This window comes from Struthio camelus, chromosome 3 (assembly GCF_040807025.1).
Source record: "Struthio camelus isolate bStrCam1 chromosome 3, bStrCam1.hap1, whole genome shotgun sequence".
Taxonomy (NCBI): domain Eukaryota; kingdom Metazoa; phylum Chordata; class Aves; order Struthioniformes; family Struthionidae; genus Struthio; species Struthio camelus.
Genome location: NC_090944.1, coordinates 89916192 through 89936408, shown reverse-complemented (window position 1 = coordinate 89936408; position 20217 = coordinate 89916192). Strand labels below are relative to the sequence as shown.

Sequence of the window (20217 nt, the reverse complement as noted above, 5' to 3'; positions counted from 1 at the left end):
TTCCCCATGACCACCAGCACCACTGTTCAACATACTTTGAGCTCATGCTGTAGGTATGCCAGAGCAGAACAGGTTTGTCAGGATGAGTGTGTCTAAAAGCTGATTTTATTTACATTGCTTCTCAGAACTGAAAAATTCTTCAGCATGATTATTTACACTCTTGGAAAGGAAGGATATTTTCTCCTAAGACTGACGTCAAGATGGAGGGTTTTGTGTGGAAGTCTGTGAGACTAGTTCCTTTGCAAAAAAGTACCTTTCAGTCAACTTGAAACTCTCCGTGCATTTGAATCACTTTCAGTTACTTGCTTTAGCTGATGAAAATACTTTATAGTCTTGGTGTTAGTAACAATGCCAAGTATGGGTATTTCCCTTTCCCCAGACTCATCCCCAACAAGGTCTAGAGCTCAGTAATTAGAGCAGCAGAGCTCCAGCTTCGTATCTCCTCTTTGCCTGATCCAGCACACGCCAGTCACTGGGCACTGGAGCATTTTAGTGAGCTATTCTTGTTTTCCACAAAAGCTAATATTTTTGTTTAATATCATTTTACATTAACGAGAACAAAGACCAGAGCATAGTGACCCCACTCTCCAGTCAGTGTCTGCCACAGTCTGTCCTCTCTCTCCAGCCCACCACCATCTCCTTGTCTCCTGTTGTTCAGAGCTCTTCAGGTTTTCACTGGAAATACCCTAAAAAAATTTTTTTTTCAGCTAACCAAAAAGCTCAGAGAAAAATACGTTGTGATTAACACAAACCCTCTTTATTTCAATTTCACCCCCCACCTAGGAAAAACATCAGTGACTTGTGCTGCTCAGAGAGGGCCTTACATTTCATATATACAAGAGAGAATTTTCTTAGCAAAGATGAGTAGTCTCTGGCAGTAGAGTCAGAGCAGACTGCTAACTCTTTCTGTGGTTTTCCAGCACCCAAAGAACACAAATGTGGTTGCTGTCACAGCTGTATTGGGGAACTAGAGTGACTGTCTTCTCTTCTACCATCTCCTTAGAGCTTTCCTGTGGGATGGGCAGCTTGTACCTGCATTTTCTGTTCCTCAAAACTGAGTTTGGAGCTGCAGGGAACACCAGCATCTACCACTACTGGATTTCTTTTCTGTGCTAGCAGCTGGACCTTCTCCAGCAGTAAGGAGCCTAGATATCACTCAGCTTCGCTAGGGGATGAGTGATGTGATGATATGGCTTGCTTTATTTACCAGAAGTGATAATCAGAGTAGAAGGAAACATCTCCTGGAGAAAGGCTATTCCATAATAGCCTGTTCCAGAATTTCATTCATCTCTTGCTGAGGCACGCTGTAACTCTCTGTTATACCGCACGCAATGCTGAATTCTGAACACTGACCTGATCCTCGGCTAGGATGTGAAAATGGACATAACATACTCGGAGATGAAAATTAAATGATATACTTGCATTGCCATGGTGAATATGATCATTTAAACTCAGAAAACTGCACATTATGACATTTTTCTCTCTGCCTATCTATACCAGTGAAATCTGTAATTAGATATATAACAGATTTAAAATACAGGCTTAAAAAATGCTGGCTAAAACTCAGGATGTCCAGATGTTTGTTTTGGAAGGGGGAATGTGAATCCTTCTGTGACACAGCTGTGCTGCTCTGCTGTTGCTCCCCTGGCCCATGCTTCTGAAAGCCTTTGGTGGAAAAATCACTGAGTTACTAAGGAGCAGTAGTATAGCTTCTGTTCAACAGAGTCCTGCTTCTGTCTCTAGCCCAGCGAGCCTGCAAGTGTGATAGCATGACTGACTTATAAAAATGGAGAATAACTGATTCATGAGAATGGAAAATTGAAGAAAGCCAGTAAAGAAAAGGTTGTTCCACTACCCCGGCACAGTTTCCTATCACTGCTCAAAAGAGGCGTGCTCTTAGGCAAACACTTTGTAACCTTTAAACAAATATTTGGCTTGAAGGCTGGGAAAACACTGTTTTACAGTGAAGATAAGCCTACTCCCCATCACACATACGACTGTACCTACCAGGTGTTGCCATAAATTAGATCATATTATGACACCCATTGTACCTCTAGCAAATTAAGTACACTTGATCAAAATGGAGCCCAGTATGTCGTGCATATTGTTTTAAATGGCTTTTCTATTATAGATGGAGACATGCAGTCATTTGGAATTTGAGGGGGCAAGTGATTAAGTAATTGGATGGAGTTAGCCAAGCAAACTAAATCGGTCTATGAGGTCCCTTGATCTTTTTTCTATAACAATGCTTAAATGCATGTGGTCTGAGTGTGATGCAATAAAACATTTACTTGGAATACTTCCTTCAATATCTTGTCCGCATTACCTTATTTCAGATGGTATCCTTTATTAATTGTCATTGCTAGTGATTTAGACCACCTTGTTCCTATACATAACTGTTTTAGAGGAAATAACTGCATCTTAAAGAGACATTGGTGCTGAGAAAAGGTGCTGAAATGATGTTCTAGTGACCTGACATTTCTCCTTTTACCTGCCCTTCTGTCAATAAATTTCTGGAGATACAGTATACAGTTTCTTCAGTTACTCATTTAAACTCCTCCCCTTAACTTAACTGCACCGCATCTCTGTTTGGTGCTACAGTTTACACATGTGAAGAATGCAGCATGGAAATGTTTACCTTGCAACAGCTCAGGAAATCAGCCATGGGGGAAAAGCATATCCTTCTACTGAAACAGCTGAATGCCCCCAGTGCCCCTTCCCTGGCTGCATGATTGAATGTGTATTCAAAAGTTAGATATCTCCAAACTCGGTGGATGTGCCTTTGGCACTGTAAGCTGACACACTTGGGCACTCCTGCCACACGACTGAGAGTCTGCTTGCATGGCCTGTCACATATGTACCTGTCACACCACCCAAACGCATCATTTGACCGAGCATGCAAGCAGCTGCTTTTTGCATACATGAGCACATTTATAGTCTGATCATGCAACAAGGGAGGGAGGTTTAAGCCCCTGAACCAGCTATAGAGGGAAGTGGAGAATTAGCCAGAGACTGGATGAACTGTTGTGCCAAGCCAGATTCAGCCCACTCATTCAGCTCATTCAGCATTTGTATGCAAAGGGAACATTGCTACGTTATTTCTAGCATGAAAATATTGTTTTGTACCTTACATTCCTGCATTCTCCTCCCATTTAGTCCTTACAGCTTGGAGATGTGCCTCACAAATTAAGCTAAACTGCTGGATTTGATTTATTCTGTCCAATCTCACTTGCTTAGACTCAGTAAGTTTCTAATTTACAAAGTACTACTTTCTCTCTGTGGCGCTACAAGCTGCCATCAGCTGAGATGCAAAAGGGAAGTGGCAGACTGCTGCAGGGTGAGACTAGCATTTCCTCTGTCTGGTTTACCTGAAGCTGGGCTTACTCATCCCAATGGATACTTCAAAACACTACACTTTTCACTGTTTCTTTTTTTGTAGTAGGGAACTGTATGATAGCTGGTTGGAGTTTGAAGCAGATAAAGAAAGAGGCATTTGAGGTGAAACTCGGGAAAAGTCACTCTTTTGGACCATTCAAAGGGTTGCCTGGATGGTGCATTTGTATTCATGTCGGACGCTCTTCTGAGAACTAGATGGGAACTTCTTATCATGACAAAATAAGCACTTTCAGGGGCACAGCACAGGATCATGAAACAATTTATGCTGGAAGGGGCATCTGCAGGTTGCCTCGTTCGAACCTCACCCCTCAATGGGCCCGATTTTGAAGTTACTTCCCAACGGTTTGGGGAAGGCCGTTACTGCCTGCTGCCAGGATTCACATCCCGAACTCATTTTACCACAGGAACTGAGAGGAATCTCCTGCTTCACCCCACTAGGCCTATGCCATGCTAAGAATTATCTTCTTCTGCTTTGACAAGCGCCTTTTCGAGTGTTAAAAACTGGCAGAAGGATTTTTGAAAGTCTTTAGCTGTTGACTTTCTTACCAGTGACGGTGGGGGGGCAGGGGGGGGAGGAAGGGGCGCAGCGATGGGCCGGAAATCTCGAAGTACGTTTGTATAAAAAGGGGAAGAAACCTTACTGATTTGCCCAGCCACGCACCACCCCCGTCGCAGCCACTGAGAGTTTTTTCGGTCGCTTTCACCGATTTTTAGAGTGGGCTTGTCACACCCCCATGCATAAGAAGGTGAAAAGGAAAAAAAAAAACCCCAAACATATGTACGTATAGGCGTATAAACGTCCTTTTATTGAGCCGGCTCGAGCCTGAGCCCCCCCGCTTCGGCAGCCGCCCCCGGCGGGCGGCGGGGCGGGGCGGGGGCGGGGCTGGCGGCCGTTGGCGGCCGTTGGCACCCGCCCGCCCGGCGCGCGCGGCGGCCACCTGCGCCGCGAGGCCACGTGAGCGCCACATCAGCGCGGCTCCGCGCGTTCAAAGTCAGCAGGGAGAGCGACGGCGCGGTACGGCACGGCACGGCGCGCTTCTCCCGGCCCTTCAACTTCGCGGCCCGGCGCCGGGGGCGCAGCTGGCCCTCCGGGCGCTGGGTTTGCCTCGGCTCGGCTCGGGAAGATGCTGCAGTCGCTGGCGGGCAGCTCCTGCGTGCGGCTGGTGGAGCAGCACCGCTCCGCCTGGTGCTTCGCCCTGCTGGTGCTGGGCTACCTGCTCTACTTGGTCTTCGGCGCCGTGGTGTTCTCCTCGGTGGAGCTGCCCTACGAGGACCTGCTGCGCCAGGAGCTGGGCAAGCTGAAGCAGCGCTTTCTGGAGGAGCACACCTGCCTCTCGGAGCAGCAGCTGGAGCAGTTCCTGCTGCGGGTGCTGGAGGCCAGCAACTACGGCGTCTCGGTGCTCAGCAACGCCTCGGGCAACTGGAACTGGGACTTCACCTCCTCCCTCTTCTTCGCCAGCACGGTGCTCTCCACCACGGGTAAGGAGGCGGGTGGGGGGGTGGCCCTTCCCCACCGGGCCTCGCCACCTATCCGCCGCCCGGAGGCCTCCCCTGCCGCCGCGCTGGGGGGAGGGACGGCGAGGCCCGAGCCCTTCACGGAGGCGCAGGGGCTGCTGAGGGTCCCGCCTGCCTCCCTCCGCTCGGGGTGTGGGAGTGTGTGGCGGGGCGCCCGGCACCGTAGGCTGGCCCGGCCGGTGCTGGGCGGCGGTGGCGGAGGGGTCGAGGCCTGCGGAGGCCCGGCGGGCTGGGCCGGGGGCGGGGGGGGCCGGCACGAGCGGGCGGCCGTTGGGCTCGAGCCGCCGGCGCAACCGCCGGGAGGCCGTCGCCCCCCCCCCCCCCCCCCCCCCCGCCCCGAGGCGGCTGCCGTGCGGAGGTTGGGCGGGCGTCACGCCGCAAAAATGCGGAAAGCGTTTTTTCCTTTCGTGTCCCTTCGTGCGCGACATGACCTAGCGAGGGCCGGCTGGTGTAAAGTTTCTTTCACAGTGGAAAAACCAATTGCTCGTCACGGGTGCCTGGAAGAAGAGCACGCCCGTGACTAATTCAGTGTTTCCGTCTGGGTGGTGCGTTCGTACGTGCTGTGAAATCCTGGAAGCAGCACTGAGCTAGGTTCAAACGGATGGGTAGACGTGGCTGCTGGTCCTGGCTGTTGCCAAAATAGAGGGTATTGAATGAGCTGCCTGCTATCTGTCCAGGATTTTAGAAATACTTTTTCCCTTTAATGAAGTAAAGGGATACCGATGGGTTTGAATTTATGATTGTATGCTGCTGGTGCTGAGGTGAGTCTACGCTGTTTTCGGAGCATCTCAAAGTGAAGGGAAACAGAGACTTTGCATACCCTCTGAGCCTCTGCAACATGACCTTGCCTATGCAGTAATCTTGTCTGCGAATATTTAACTGGCAACCCCACCTGCCCTTGGCTTCAAGAGGGCACTCGGGTATCGTGTGTTAATGATAGCCGAGAGGCCTCTCGGAAATGACCACTTGGCAGAGGTAAAGGGAGACATCAGAGCTGCTACACTGACTTCCCAGGACCTGCATAGTTCCCTTGTGTAAGGGGAATCTCTTATGTAAGATGTGCAACCCAGAACAGAATTACTGCTGTCCCCCACAATCCTCTATGTTGATGTTCTTGCCATACATTGAATTACTAAATTTGAAACCATATTTTAAATCTACCGTATTTATCACTAAGAGTGACAGTTTTAACTTTCTCTGTGCCAGGTTTCCACCCCCCTTCCCCCCCCCCCCCCCAAAAAAAAACCCCTGATGTTTTTGAAAATCCAGCTAGGTGCCTGTCGTCTTTGAACTTTTAAGTGCTTTTAGCAGTCTCTCCTTAGGCTTTTTAGTCTGCTGCTTGGCATTTGTTTTTTCAGTCTGGACTGAAAAAAACAGTAACCTAGAGTAATAAAGAATAATGAAGTGGAAATTTCAGTATTATTTTTACTACTTTAGTTTCAATATTTGCATGTAAAACACTAAAAGATTACATTTATTTGCTTTCAAATAGCACTTTTGATTTGTATTGTGAAAAACTTAAGGAAACAGTTCTTTAGCTGTAATTTTCATACATGCATTTTCGTAACAGTTATGTTGTAGGTAAGATTGTAATGGACTGCCCTTTTGTAAAGGATTAGTGTAGGTATGTGTGCTGGGAAGCTGGACATGTAACAATTTTAATGAGTGAATTTGGAAATTGGCTCACTGAGAACTTTTTATCACGGAATGGTTGAGGTTGAAAGAGGCTGTTGCAGATTATCTGGTCCAACCTCCCTGCAGAAGCAGAGTCAGCTAGAGCAGGCTGCCCAGGACTGTGGCCAGATGGCTTTTGAATATCTCCAAGGATGGAGACTCCGCATCCTCTCTGGGTGACCTGTACCAGAGTCACCTGCACAGTAAGAAAAACTTTAAAAGTGCTGTAAAAGTGTTCCAAATTGAGGAGTTTGCCCTCTAAGTGATGTGAGCCTTTATTGCCATAAAAGATACAATGCTTTATTCCCCCCCCCCCAAGTGAGCACTCTATATAAAGAAAGATATCAGCTGATATCAACCATGACAGTGTTTTGCAGTGTAGTTACTTGATCTTTCTTTGATGCTTCCTGACTGATTAGGGCAAGTATTGCCTGTCTTTTTTTTAAAAATAACACTGAATGTACAGATGAGGCTGTCTGCTTATTTTAAGGAGTTTTTGAACAGTCAGATGGGGGCATGGGGCTGATTGTTTTTTATTTCCCCTTTCTGGTCCTTATAACCATAATTAGACCACAAGATGTGAAAGTGACATGCTTATGATGCATGCGATTAAATGCTTCTGGTGAATAAAGTTTTAAAGTGATATTCAATGTAGTAATAGCAGTGGTGAGGAAAGTATGGAACTGCAATAGTACTTAACTTTTTTAGTAAAACCATAAAATTCTTTAAACTTAAAGCACTAAATTGTATGGATTTTATGCTACCCTGTTTTCATTCCTAATCAATCAACTTTCTAACACTAAAATAAATTGCTTTTTCTGAAACCTATTTTTGTATTCAAATTAATTTTTTTATATAATAATAACCCACACTTTAAAAAGGAAATGAAAAAGGCCCTGCTTTCTTATCTGTTCTTATAGTTAGTATATGTAATTTCTCATTTTTATCAGGAAAAATCTAATCCACAAACGCTACAGTATATTTTCAAATCTGACAATATCCATTTGGGAGATATATCAACCCCAAAGGGTTTATGATCAGGACACTGGGATTTGGACTGCGTTAGTAACGCTTCAGTACTGCTCATATTAAAACACAATATGGAATAGCTGAATTCAGTAGTACTGTTCAGGCACAGATACCCCTTTTCCCCTTGCCCATCTGCTTTTGGGCAAGGCATATTTGAACAGAGAGGTCTTACAAGGAAAATACTGAAAACACAAGCCATTGTTGTCCCAATTGAAAGCGGTTTAGAAAACTCCACTTCAGAGGCTTGTGCTTAGAAAACAGGTCTGAAATGTGTGTTGTCATTCCTGTGGCTATCATCTATTAGCCATTCATCAAGCAGATAAGGCATCAAATGGTACTTCCTTCTATATCTAATAGTCTTTTGGGCAGGGCCACTCTTAACAAAATCCATCTTTTTTTATTTTAGGTACTGGCTTTGAACTTTACCTAGAAACATTGTTGTACTTCTTGTGTTGCTTGCTATCATTTATAAACAGGAACTTTTATAAGTCTACAGGTATATATGCAGACCAATCTACCAAGTCCATCATCTGCGTAAATTCTTCCTGGAGCATACAGATTTCAGAGATGGTTTCTCTCCTTTTTTCATTTGTTCTGCACCTGTGCAAGAAACCTTTAGAGTCCTTTCAAATGGTCACTAATATAAAAGGCGAGAAGCAGGACTTGCCTGATCATCTCAACCAGCTGTTCATAAATATTTGAATGTTCAAAAGTATTGTATTATTACAAACAGTACACCTGAAATGCTTTCTCTTTTGCAAATACTATAAGGATAAATGCGCAAAAAGACAACAGTGGCACTGAAGACTAACCGGTGATTGCTTCTGTACTCGGAGACATAGTATGAAATCGCAGGGAGCGCTAGGATGTTTCTTATGTTTAGCTGACTGAATTCACCAATCATTGTTTAAATAAATGCGCACCTTCCTCCTGTACAGAGAACAAGGCTAACTTCACAGCCTTTTAGTCTTCTATAGCAAGCATGTAGGGAAAGCTATTACGTTCTAGCATCCCCAAATCCCCTTCTTGTTTCCCTCAGTCCTTATTTATGCTCTCCCTAACTAAAGAAAAATATTTGAAGAAAGTGATAAAGCAGATTAAGAATTCTGAAAAAAAATGTGTAAAAGGAAGGGCTTTGCAAAATAAACACTGTAAGGCAAACTATTATTTGAAATTAGCTGTACGCATGGACTCTCACAGGACTGTCACAAACTGCCTGAAGGATGGGCAAACAAAGGGTAATGATAAATAGCAGTGAAATAGGCTGGATGAGGCTCCAACAAATTACAGCAGTGACTGGAAGAAGGTTCCTCTGTTAACAACTTTACTCCACCCTATAAGACTTCAGCAGTCTTGCAGAATCCCATATGAGCAGTGTGCAAAAGGAAAGAATTAATTCGTTAATTGATGACAAAGTAAATGCAAAGAATATGTGGTTGTGTGTCTCTAAATAGCATCTATATTTGGAAGCTCTTTGTAATGATGACCTTCTGTGCTTGCATGTTCAGGGTTTGTCTAACTGCTGGATGTCATGAATGATCTTGCTGAAGCTGATGTTTCTGGTTGGCTTTATTATGGGACCATCTGTACAAATATGTGTTTATTTTAAGAATAAAAATGAAGTAACTTTTGCGTACAGATTTGGTCATCTCCCAGGTAGTGTGTTTTCACTGGTCTTAGTGCATTGTTGATCTCTAACATCTTATCTCGTATTAGTGTGATATGGGAATACTGTAAGAATGGAGTAAGAAAGGAAATTGTTATTGGTTGTGTTGGAAGACAGGACGAGTAAAGTGGTTTCTGCTGAAGGAAAACAGAAGGGAGATGCCAGTTGGCAACTTATGGCCTGTGTTTTGAGATGCCTTTTTGGAAAGGGTCCTCTCAGTGTAAAGGTATTTTGCAGCTGTTCACAAGAAAGGAGGATACGTGTGTCCTGGCTGTTCAGCTTTGAGTAGCTTTTTTCTCCATCATAAACATGGATATAGGTTTCATTTACCATTTGGACAACAGAGGGAAGATGAGAGAGCTGCTTTGGGTCTTCCTCTGCTGTAATAGAGCTGCCAAGATACATCTTGCAAAGAAGCTAAGTCTCAGGGGAAGGTGAGGAAGGGTGAGGAGAAGTTTCGTTTTCTATAACAGCAATTAGTAGTTTTGGATTAAGGTCAGACTGGGCTTTTTTCTGAGTGAAGACAGTAAAAGGAGAGACGAGAGAGCGCTGTTAGTTAGCTGTTAGGATTCTCAATCTGATAAGGTGGTTAGCGTGTACCTACATCTTCTCCAGAGTTTAGCCTGCACCAGTTCCAGCGTTGGCAATAAACATGGGTGTGTTGTGCTGCATTGCAAGGGATGGCACCCAAGATCAGTGACATACTAAACTCATGTTTCTCCTTGCTGTATTTTGAACAGAGTAAAGAATATATGTGTAATAGCTATAGCTAAATGCTGACAGTGGCTAGTTATCTTGAAACTGCTTGGTTGAAGACCATTGAAGGCCCAATATGTTTTGGGGGGAGAATTTTGCGTTGAAGTTAAGTAGCTTATATGAGTCTTACTGGCAAGTGGTAACATTTGGTTACATTTAACTTTAATACAAATACTTGATTCTCAAAGCCATTCTTTCTTAGGTCTGATTATTGTAAACAAGGTAACTAATGATTTGTAAGAGAAACTAAGCTATGTATTTATTTATGAAAGATACCAAATTGGGAGATTGTGCTAGAGTCAGTGGATTCACTGTAATGGAAAGGTTAGAAATACGGTAGAAATTCAAGGAGAAGAGAAACCTGTCCATCTGCATCCTTTACCCCATATTCTTTTATCAATAAGTGATCCTTTTTTCCTCTTCTGCCTCTTCAGAGGAACAGACCCCACATCCAGTGCATATTTACAGTATGCAGTACAGATCTTAAATCCACGAAAGATTATGAAAAGTCAAAAAAAATCATGATGTCTTTGTAACACTCTGTTGTAAGATTCAGGCCACTTTGTCTTTCATGTATTATGGAAGAGGGATAATATAACTTAATCAGAGGATGGTTCACAGAGGCTTTAGAGGGAAAGCACACTTATTTGTTCTGTACTCAAATTTAATGTAGAATAAATTTATTTTGTAGGGAACAATGTGGTTAATATCCCTGAGGATGCCTATATTTGCTCATTAATACACTGAAAAAAAAATACTTTTCCCAGTTCATGATTCATATCAGATATATGCCTGGAAATCTGTCATAAAAGTTATTCAGTTGTCTTTTCTATGAAAATATACAAACTTTATGATGGTTTAAGCTCAAATCAGTCTCACTAGTCATTTCTGGCTCCAGCAGAAAACCGAAGCTTCATTTTACTCCTCCTCCTCCTCCTCCTCCTTTTTATGGCTTCTAGATCATTAAAATACCTGTGATAAATTGCAGTTATTCACTGGGTGGGGGTTCCAAACTTTGGAAATGATTTTTTTTCCTCCCTTTTAAGTAAGAGTTTTTTGTTACTTAGCAACAACATCTACAGAAAAATGTAATTTGCTGGAGATGATCTAGGAGACAAAGCTAGGTTGTGCTGTGACAGAATTTTTTTTGCATTGGAGTGCTGGTAAGAAACGCGAAGGGAATGAAGAGGTAGATTGAGAAAGATGCCAGAAGAGGAGGTTTACATCCAAATAGTTGGCATATTAAATGTTGAATTAGGATGTGAGAAACCACATTCTTTGCTCTCGTTTGCTTGGAGGGACTTGAACTCATGTCCCAGGAGAATGGTTTAATGATATAGAGCATTCTAGGACAAGGTAGTCAAAGCTAAGTCATTGAGGCAGTCCCCTTCCAGAGAATTAGGCATTCACTGGAGCTGGGCCTAGAACCAAGAGTCCCACCTCTCAGGCTAAATAGTGTAAACGAAGTGAAAGAGTCATTCTGTCTGCCTGTGTGTCTGCTTCCCTCTCAGGGAATATTTCAGAATTTTATAGGACATAGAACAGCTCCAGACTTGCATGCTGTTAAACTTTAGTCTCACCCCAGGGTTAAGCTCCTGTTGCCTGGGATGTGAGACGTAAGATGAGTTCAGCTTAATACCTTTCTCAAGACACAGATTTGAGCTGAAGTTTTCTAGCTATCTTTAGGAAAAGGAGACAAAAAGACTACCATTATATATCTTGGAAAGCTGTAAGAGGAGACAGGATGATGCATATAAAATAGTACTGAGAAGGTAAATTGGGTGCTTCCGGTGTCCCTGTTCTATAACCTAAGAACATGGGAATGTTCAATGGAAACAAAAGACAGCAAATTTAAAACTAGAAAAGGAGGAATTTATCAAGTTTTGAAAAAACTCAGTTTTTCTGAGTTTGTTGAGGAGGGAAAAAACCTGACTTCTGTGAATACATCCAAAATATCTGTATTTGTCAAAATTAATGATGGTCAACATTTTGGAAGAACATTAGGCTTCATGCTTTAGGGTGCAGGTCACTCTTTAGTTACCAGAGATGACAGCTACACCCGGTACACGGGTCACATTACCTTTTGCGTGTCTAATGCAAAAGTTCTTGCTGTTTTCTCTATCGTAGTAGCCTGCAGCAGAGAGAAAAATCCAGGTCTAGCCTGTCTTCTGTTCCAGACAGAGTGGCAGTTCCTGGCTTCTCACGTGAGCATAGTCCTAAGCTGTGCCAAACTTTTGCTTGTGCTTGCTGAAATAAAGGATGGCAAAAGTAGCTTTAATCCCATGTTTATACTTTACAGGCCGACGAGTAGTAAAAACCGTCTCCTGGCAGAAATTAGAGCAGCCATGGAGTAGCATTACTGTATTGTTGTTCAGAGCAGTGCTGGCTGCTGATGGATGGAGTGCCCCTTTTACCAGCTCTGTCCTCACTTCTGCCTGGAACTGTTCCACCAGCCTTGCTAAATTCCTAGGGACAAGAAGCTAGCCCAGCAGCTCTCCACAGGGAAGGAGCCCTCTTTCATTCTTTTATATCAGCTTGAAGATCATTCTTCCTCTGCTGAAAAACAAAGAAAAAATGTCCTCAGCCCATTGAATTTAGTTTGGTATGTAGAGTATAATTGAGTTGGTGGTGTCCTGCCATGGGCTTATTAATCAGTTCAGTTTTTGTGGATGTTAACTTTGTTTGCTATTTCACTGTTTTCCCTGCTTCTGCTCTGTTGAAATTAGTTGCTGTTTGTAATAGAGGGATTACATGGCCTACTGTTATTCTATTATTATTCTAGCATTTGGCTTTATTTTGATCCGTGATACTTGCATCCTTTTGGAAAGGAAGAGAATAATCTCTCACACTTGCCTTTCATTTAAAAAGTTTCTATTTATAATTCTTTCTCTAAGCTAGAGTTTTTATTGCCATTCAGCTAACATCACCAAACTGAATTCCTAGGCAAAAAGTTATGTCAGCTTTCAGAACAGGGTTTCTCAAATGTGTGCATTTGACAGTCAAATCCTGCAGTTCCTGACCATTTCTGAGAAGGAATGTCTCTTTTACTTGCATGTAACTTAAAAGAAGTCTTCTTTTAAGACTTCTTAAATCCAGCATTTTTCCTTTTATAGTTTGTTGGCTGTTTTTCTTTGTGTTTCACTTTGGCCTACTCCAGCATAGTCTTAATCCTCTATCCCTTTTTTGGATAAAGGAACAGCATAATCCATGAAGAGCTATCTAGTTCAGCCACTGTTCCGAGGTTAATCATGAACTAGGCCACAAGCTACTCAACCGTACCAAGACACTTCTTGGCACACATAAAAATGAAGTTTCAGCAATTTGAGGAAAAAATAGGAAACCTGGAGGGATCAAAACCCTCTAGGATTAGAGAGTAGCTCTGAAAGATTTCTCAGGAATTAGCTACCTACATTCCTACTGTCTCGCTGGATCTGGCCTTAGTTGCGTGAAGATTGCGGCATTTGTACACGGCTCAACTGAAGCTCTAGAGTAGTTACTGATAATGAACCAGAAGACCATAGGAGAGATGTATCCCTTCACTTTTTCCCCTTAAGAACGTATTTGCAGTGTTAAACAGTTTGCATTTCTTAAAAAGAAAAACAATGGCATGGTCCTGATTGAGAAATTAGCTGAAGTGAAATAAATTAATAGAATAAAACTTTTCAAGTGGCTGCGTTACCGAAAGGTATCAGAGTGGCTTTTGCACCAACACATGGATTTTCTGTCTCTTGGAAAGAAAGGTACAGATTCACATGTGGTTTTGCTTAAGGAAGTTTTCATAATCTGTGTGGGGAGATGACTGTGGGTGGCATACCACTTATCTCTAAACCACACACATGAACCTGGTGAGTTTACTAACTTATGCTTCCCTGACGTTACTGTAGTTTGTATTCTAAACTGATTTTTGTGCCAGTAGCTTAAGCAATTTCAGAGAACTATCACAGCATCTTTTTGGAATTGGGGGAATGCAGGAGAAGCAAACGGCTTGCCTAGCAGCAGCTGAGAGGGAGGAGGTTAGGTTGGGCAGCAGGTTTTGCCAGTAGAACAAACCAACCCAGTTATCTTCTCAGCACCGTCCTGCTTGTATGCAGAGAAAGTGAGGCTGTGCCCTCTGGAAAAAGTTACATACTTACCAGCAGAAACTTGAACAGCAAATTGCCATCTTTCTCCTGAAAATCATGAGTCCAAACTGATGTTATGCTAACAGGGGATAGAGGCTTTCTGTATCTTCTTACTATCTTCTACTACAAATTGAAACTTGCAGTACCCGCAACTTCTACACAGAAGATTTTTAAGCATAACTTAATATTGTTGGAAACACAGTTTTTGAGAGAACTGGTACCATGAGAATGGGGTTTTGTCATCTCTTTGCTCCTCATGTGCGTTTTGTGCTCCACATACTGAACGTGTTTTCTGAAGAAGTTAATAACTTCTGAAGCTAAAATGAAAAGGTTAAAATGTACCTGTGAATTTCACCCTGCGTGTTAGTATCTGAGTGCTTGTTTCTATGCCATTCAATTATTTAAAGCCCATTTAAATCGAATCAGCTAAATAACCTTAAATTCTTTCGCAACAGCTACTTCACAAATGGTTTTCAAGGCAGAAATAGGGGTTTGTTTCTTGTTTTGGGGGAAAATATAATAAACAGATTTAGATATTAAAGTGGTAGCGTTAAGAAATATATTGTGCCATTCGTTACCTCTCTGTAAGCGGAAACTTAATGATAGATGAATCTAGCTTCAGAATTCTGGCTTTTATGAATGCAAATTCATTGCGAGAGGCATGTAGATTTTGGAACTTTTCTCCTTTGTATAGGCTGTATAATGTTGCTAGTTGTATTATGCAGAAATGAATATAAACAGAATCCTTTTCCCAGCTTCACTGAAAATATTTTTAGTCTGAGGTAAAGTATTCTTTATTCAGTGTTTTCAGTGAAGGCACTGCATTTAGTTTAAATGATATAACTGTATGCCATTAAAATAAATAAGTTATAGATTTGATGCAGCTTAAGTATTTCCTGAAACATTGGTGACAGCCAACTTTAAGGCTTTTTATGTAGAAACATGCGGTGCAACTAAAAGTATGAGCACAGGGTATTTCTTTCATGCTGCTGGGGAAAAAAAGTGGTGTGACCTACAGAAAACCATACATTTACTAAGCCTGCTAGGAATTGTCACAGGTGCATGTCTGGGTGTGTGTCTGCTTTTCCGTCTTTTCTGTCATAATGTGCCTAAAGGTGACGCAACTGTGCCGAAGCCAAGTTAAACACAGAACTGCAGGGTGAAGGCCTCATGTGTCAAGGAAAAAGAAGGCAGCCAGCTCAGCAGTGACTGTAAAATCTACTGTTATTTCATTAAGTTCTCCATTTTTGTTATACATCAAAGCTTATATACTTATTTTTAAATATGAGAAGATTTCTTAGGAAGACGAAGGAAAGGTGATCCTACTGAAGACCTCAAATGATGGCAGCACTGCTTGGATTGAAGCTTAAGTGCATTCTTATCTTTAAGCCTTTACTGAAATTCTCTTGTGTGACGCTTGGACTCTTAGTTTTTTAATTTATTATTTTAGGCCTTCAAGGCACACTAGGAACATATATTTTGCTAGTTTGAGCTAGAATGGGTATCCTCCACCTTTTATGATACAGTTTATAAAGTTTTTTTTGTTGTTACTTCACAATCACCAAATGCAGATGCAGGGCAAAAGTTCTAACTTCTCCTCCTTCCCCATATGCTGGGATCATAATAAAGGTGGCTTTAAAGAAAGCCGTAATGAAAAAGAAGCGCCTTTGGAGAAACAGCAATGTGTTCAGGGACCTGGAAAAAACAAAGGAGCTTGGCTGTTTAGCTGTTGCGGACTTCATTCTACAATCTTACTTTGTAAAAGGAAAAATCCTAAAAATAGCTTGTCGTGTTTAAGATTAGCGTAAGAAGGCTATGAAAGCTCTGCACTGTGTGTTATTTAAGCAGTTATTTACCCAACTGCATGCTATACAGGAATGGCATAGACCTTTCCTTTTGAAGCCTACAGCCTGAAGGAAATGAGAAAACCCTAAAGCGAACTGGAAAGCTTCCATCTGTTCTAGAGTTCTGGGAGCTCTAGGCTGTATGATTTTCTAATGAACAATTAAATTTAAACACTTTCCAGCATACCTTGTTACTTATTTTCATGGTTGTATTTTAACTTAACATTGGAATGTTGACTCAGCTGTAAAGCAGAAATAACTAGGAGTCAGACATCATTGTTTTACTGCTTGAAAGTCCTAGCTACTGTAAATTGTTAAGAATGATGCATAGAAATGATTTACAGTGCTGTAAATCATTTAGAATGGTTAACATCTGGCACTGAAGCTCGCTTATGTGGGAATAAGAGAATGTTTAATTCACCTACGTATATGTACATGTCCACTGAGAAATCCAGGCCTTCAGTTTGACTTCTGGCCCACTGCTGCAACTCCAGTTGGGCAAGCGAAGAACAGTAAATATTACATGATGTTGCATTCTGTGAGTCAGCAACAACTGTGTTGACAGGGGAAGAGTAAATATAAGAGGGCAAGCTTCTGCCTTCATTATTGGAGTTCAGCACACTTAAATTATGCCCTTCTATAGTGCAAAAAATAAAGATTTCTTTTAGCTGCACCTACAGGAGTATGACTATTTATGATATCGACTAGTTGAATATTCACGTCATATTTTGGGGGGATAATTGCTATCTGACAGAATTGTGTGTGCAGCTTACAGGAAAATGTCATTTACACTGAAAGTTATTATTGGAAATAAATCTTGACTGAAGTAAAAGGTACAAACTCTCTCAGCATCTCAAACAAGTCTGAGATCCAGATCTAGGCCTTGTATTAGGCGATGTCCTTAGATTTCATGAGGGAGATGGTAATAATCTTTCACGTTTCTGAACCATCTTTCATCAGTAGATCCCAAAGCATGTGCATAGCAGAAACTGGTTTATTGATTAGAGCACTGTTATGTTCTGCATCTTGTGAGCTAGTGGTATTTCTATATGTATTTTGCAAATGGATGAACTAAGGTAAAGATAAAACCATTTGTGAAAGATCATGTAAGAGCCATTAGTGTAGTTGAGAATAGGAGCCTGTGAATCTTGCCTTGCAATTCTCTGCTCCCACTGCTAGGCCACGTTCTCATACATTAAACTGATTCTTCCATCCCGCAGTTGCACTTCTGCATGCTTTCATTCTCTTGCTTTGGATGACTTTTTCTTAAGTAATATTTTTGTCTGCTCTATAGCATTAGAGGAAATTGCAGCTACATGAGCAAGGACTTACAGAAGCCATGTTGAAGTCTAATATTTCCATACCTTTCCTTCAGTGGAGACTGTAGAAATATTGCCACACCCATCTAGGAAGTCGTTCAGTTGTGTACTCCGTGCAAAAAAACAAGCTGGATATCAGTTGCTATCAGGTGATAGCTTATCAAATGCATGAATAGCCTTTGTGGCAAGAAGTCGATGTTTGCTCTGGTGTAGCGTGCTGATTGCTTCTCCTTATATAGCATTTACTCAGGGTAACATTAAACAAAATGAGCTGAGCCTACTTAACCGTTCTGCCTTTGAAAGAAATTGATGGACCCCCCCTAATTCCCGCCATGTGGTCCTACCTCCTCCCTTGGGTTAGGTGTGTTACTGACCAGGACCCAAGAGTAAACCGAATCAGCCTAGAAGAAAAGCATCCACTTTTTCTGCTGGATTAGTGTGCTCTGAGTTATTGCAGTCAGATAAGCTACAGCCAACCTAAGGGGAGGCAGACCCACACAGGGGAAAGGATCTTTTTCAGCAGTGACTCTTAGATTAAATCAGTTGTCTCATGTAGCTGCTTGGGGAATGCTCTGAAAGAATCAAAAATGCACAAGCCAAATTAACAACAGATATAAGAAAGGAGCTGGCAACCTAAGAATGTGTTTCCTATAATGGTGATGTATCTTGACAACTGCTGACTGCCCCTTGTAAAAGACTGTTATTTCAAGCAAGGTTAAAATGACAGCTAGCAAAGCTGTAACAGTTTAAGAAGAGTCCTCTTTGCTAATGCAGGTTCCAGCACCAAAATATTTTTATATTCTTCTGGGACTGCATGCAGTGTACCTTAGGTGCACACATTGCAAGGCAAACTTTGCTTTTTCCCACTTGATAACTAGTGTTATCTGATATCTTGCCTTGCCTTTGAAACTAGTAAGGAAGTACAGTAATACCACTGTGTTTAGTCACTGTAACCTGTTTGCGAAGTCTAGTCATTGACAATTGTAAGAAACTTGATGTGTTTATGGGGACAGGCTCTTGGAAAGAAATACTTCCCTTGAAAAGCTGCGTTAACTAGCAGTTTACAAATTGCTGACCTAGCCTGTTCAGTGTTGAGCCTTTATTGTGGAATTAGTCTTCATTTTATTCCCCTGTGTAACTGACATCTGAGAGATGCCACTTACAGCATCACGCTTTCCTTAGAGTCACAGGTTACACTGACCTAGCCCTTTCATTTTGGCCAGGGTTTGCAAATGCAAGAGCTGACAGGAGGGTGCTGAATGTGAGAAACCTTAGCATGACTCAGTTTTCAGATGGGATGGTTGCTAAGGTAGCACAAGTATCAGAAACTGCTTAAAGTGTAAGAAATAGGACTCAGAATTGTTGATGAGTGTTGGCAGTCTTTGATGCAGTGGGTCCAGCATTTTGATTGGGCAAATGGAGCATTTTTTATAAGTTGTCCTATTGATTTAAATTTGCCTGTATTAACTGTGTGCAAGACTGTCTTATTCCATCCCTGGGAAGTTAGACTGGTGTATTTTCACTAGGAAAATCATAATGTAGGAAGCAGAAGTGTTGTGAGAATTCCTGGAAACATCAGAGGCACTTTTCTAGCAGAATGAATAAATGTTTACTGTTTTAAAATAAATTGCCGTTAATCTAAACAGACAGTATAGTATTTGAAAATGGTGAAGCGTTTAAGTTGCTCTGTATCTTTCCATTGTTGGCAAGCATCTTATGTCTGCAGTTTGCTTTTTTAAATATTACATCACAATTTATTTCTAAACAACTTCTAGTTAGGTGAAACAATCCACATTTTTTCCACCTATGAACAGAAATAGCACATGCAATTGCAGTGATGGGTTTTTCTTTCATTTTCCCTTAATTTGTTGGTAGGACATACAGTTGTGATTATCCTAAGTCATCCTGATTTCTGTGTGACTAATCAAGTTGATGGTTCTCACAATTTGTATTTGCTGTATGGAATGTCCTAAGCATGAGAATGATTTAATAGGACTGGTATATCTATAAAATTTGCTTATGGTTAAATGAGCTAGCTCTCAAAGCATTAAAAGTATTTCCCCATTGGGCCTCGCAAATTAATGTTTTATTATGAACATGAAACTGTGAGTATATTCGGCTAGGCTGCATTCAGGTGGTAGAGTACCATCATGCATCATATTTTGAATTATGACTTAGAATTTTGAATAAGCCAGAGAACTCATCTGAAAACATATTTCACTTTAGCCTTTGTTTAAACACTATCTCAACTTCAGAAGTGAGAAGTTTTATTTTTAAGCTAAAAATTAATTTTCCATGTGAAACATGCCTCTGTAGAAGTAGAGAATGATGGTGCATTTCAGTTCTATGCATATTTGTTATTTGATCCTCTGATTTTTGGTGATCTGTGTTAAGTTGATTTGCTTTTATTTTGCTCTATGTGCTGTTAAATTCTTCATATCTCTCAGAAATAGCTATTAAAATACAAGGCAGAAATAGTTGTTTTAATATAGATGCATTATCATATCTGATTAAATATGAAATGCTGAAATATCTTAGAAATATAGATAAAGACACTGTGTCTTCCTCTGCCAAACAAGGGAGCTAGTGCAAGTAGTTTCCGTGAGTTTCATATCAAATCAATAACAAAGTTAGGAGTATGAATTCCTATCCCCCGGTGTATTCCAGTAGATAATACTTTATTCCGTATGAGGTTGCATTTTGATGCAAAAATGCTGTTTGCAGATTTGATTTTTAACTCCACAGCCTGGAGCTGCCTAATTTCTTAATATTGTGTGGTGATTCTTTGCTGCCCACAATACCAGTTTCATTCACTGTTTTCATGCTCAGTTCTCCCTAATGGTATAATAAAGCAATTTTTAATTCAGAAGTGGAGGTGGGAAGCATAGTAATCTGCA

At 41.6% G+C, this 20217-nt stretch overlaps 1 protein-coding gene across 1 annotated transcript in view; it reads left to right on the top strand.

Moving 5' to 3' along the window:
• The first annotated feature begins 4269 nt into the window (after nucleotides 1-4269).
• Nucleotides 4270-20217, top strand: part of KCNK1 (potassium two pore domain channel subfamily K member 1) — a 34923-nt gene continuing 18975 nt past the window's right edge. The window contains exon 1 of the mRNA XM_068939004.1: nucleotides 4270-4875. Within this exon, the coding sequence (XP_068795105.1) occupies nucleotides 4521-4875 (355 nt within the window). The 5' untranslated portion in view covers nucleotides 4270-4520. The remainder of the gene's footprint in view (nucleotides 4876-20217) is intronic.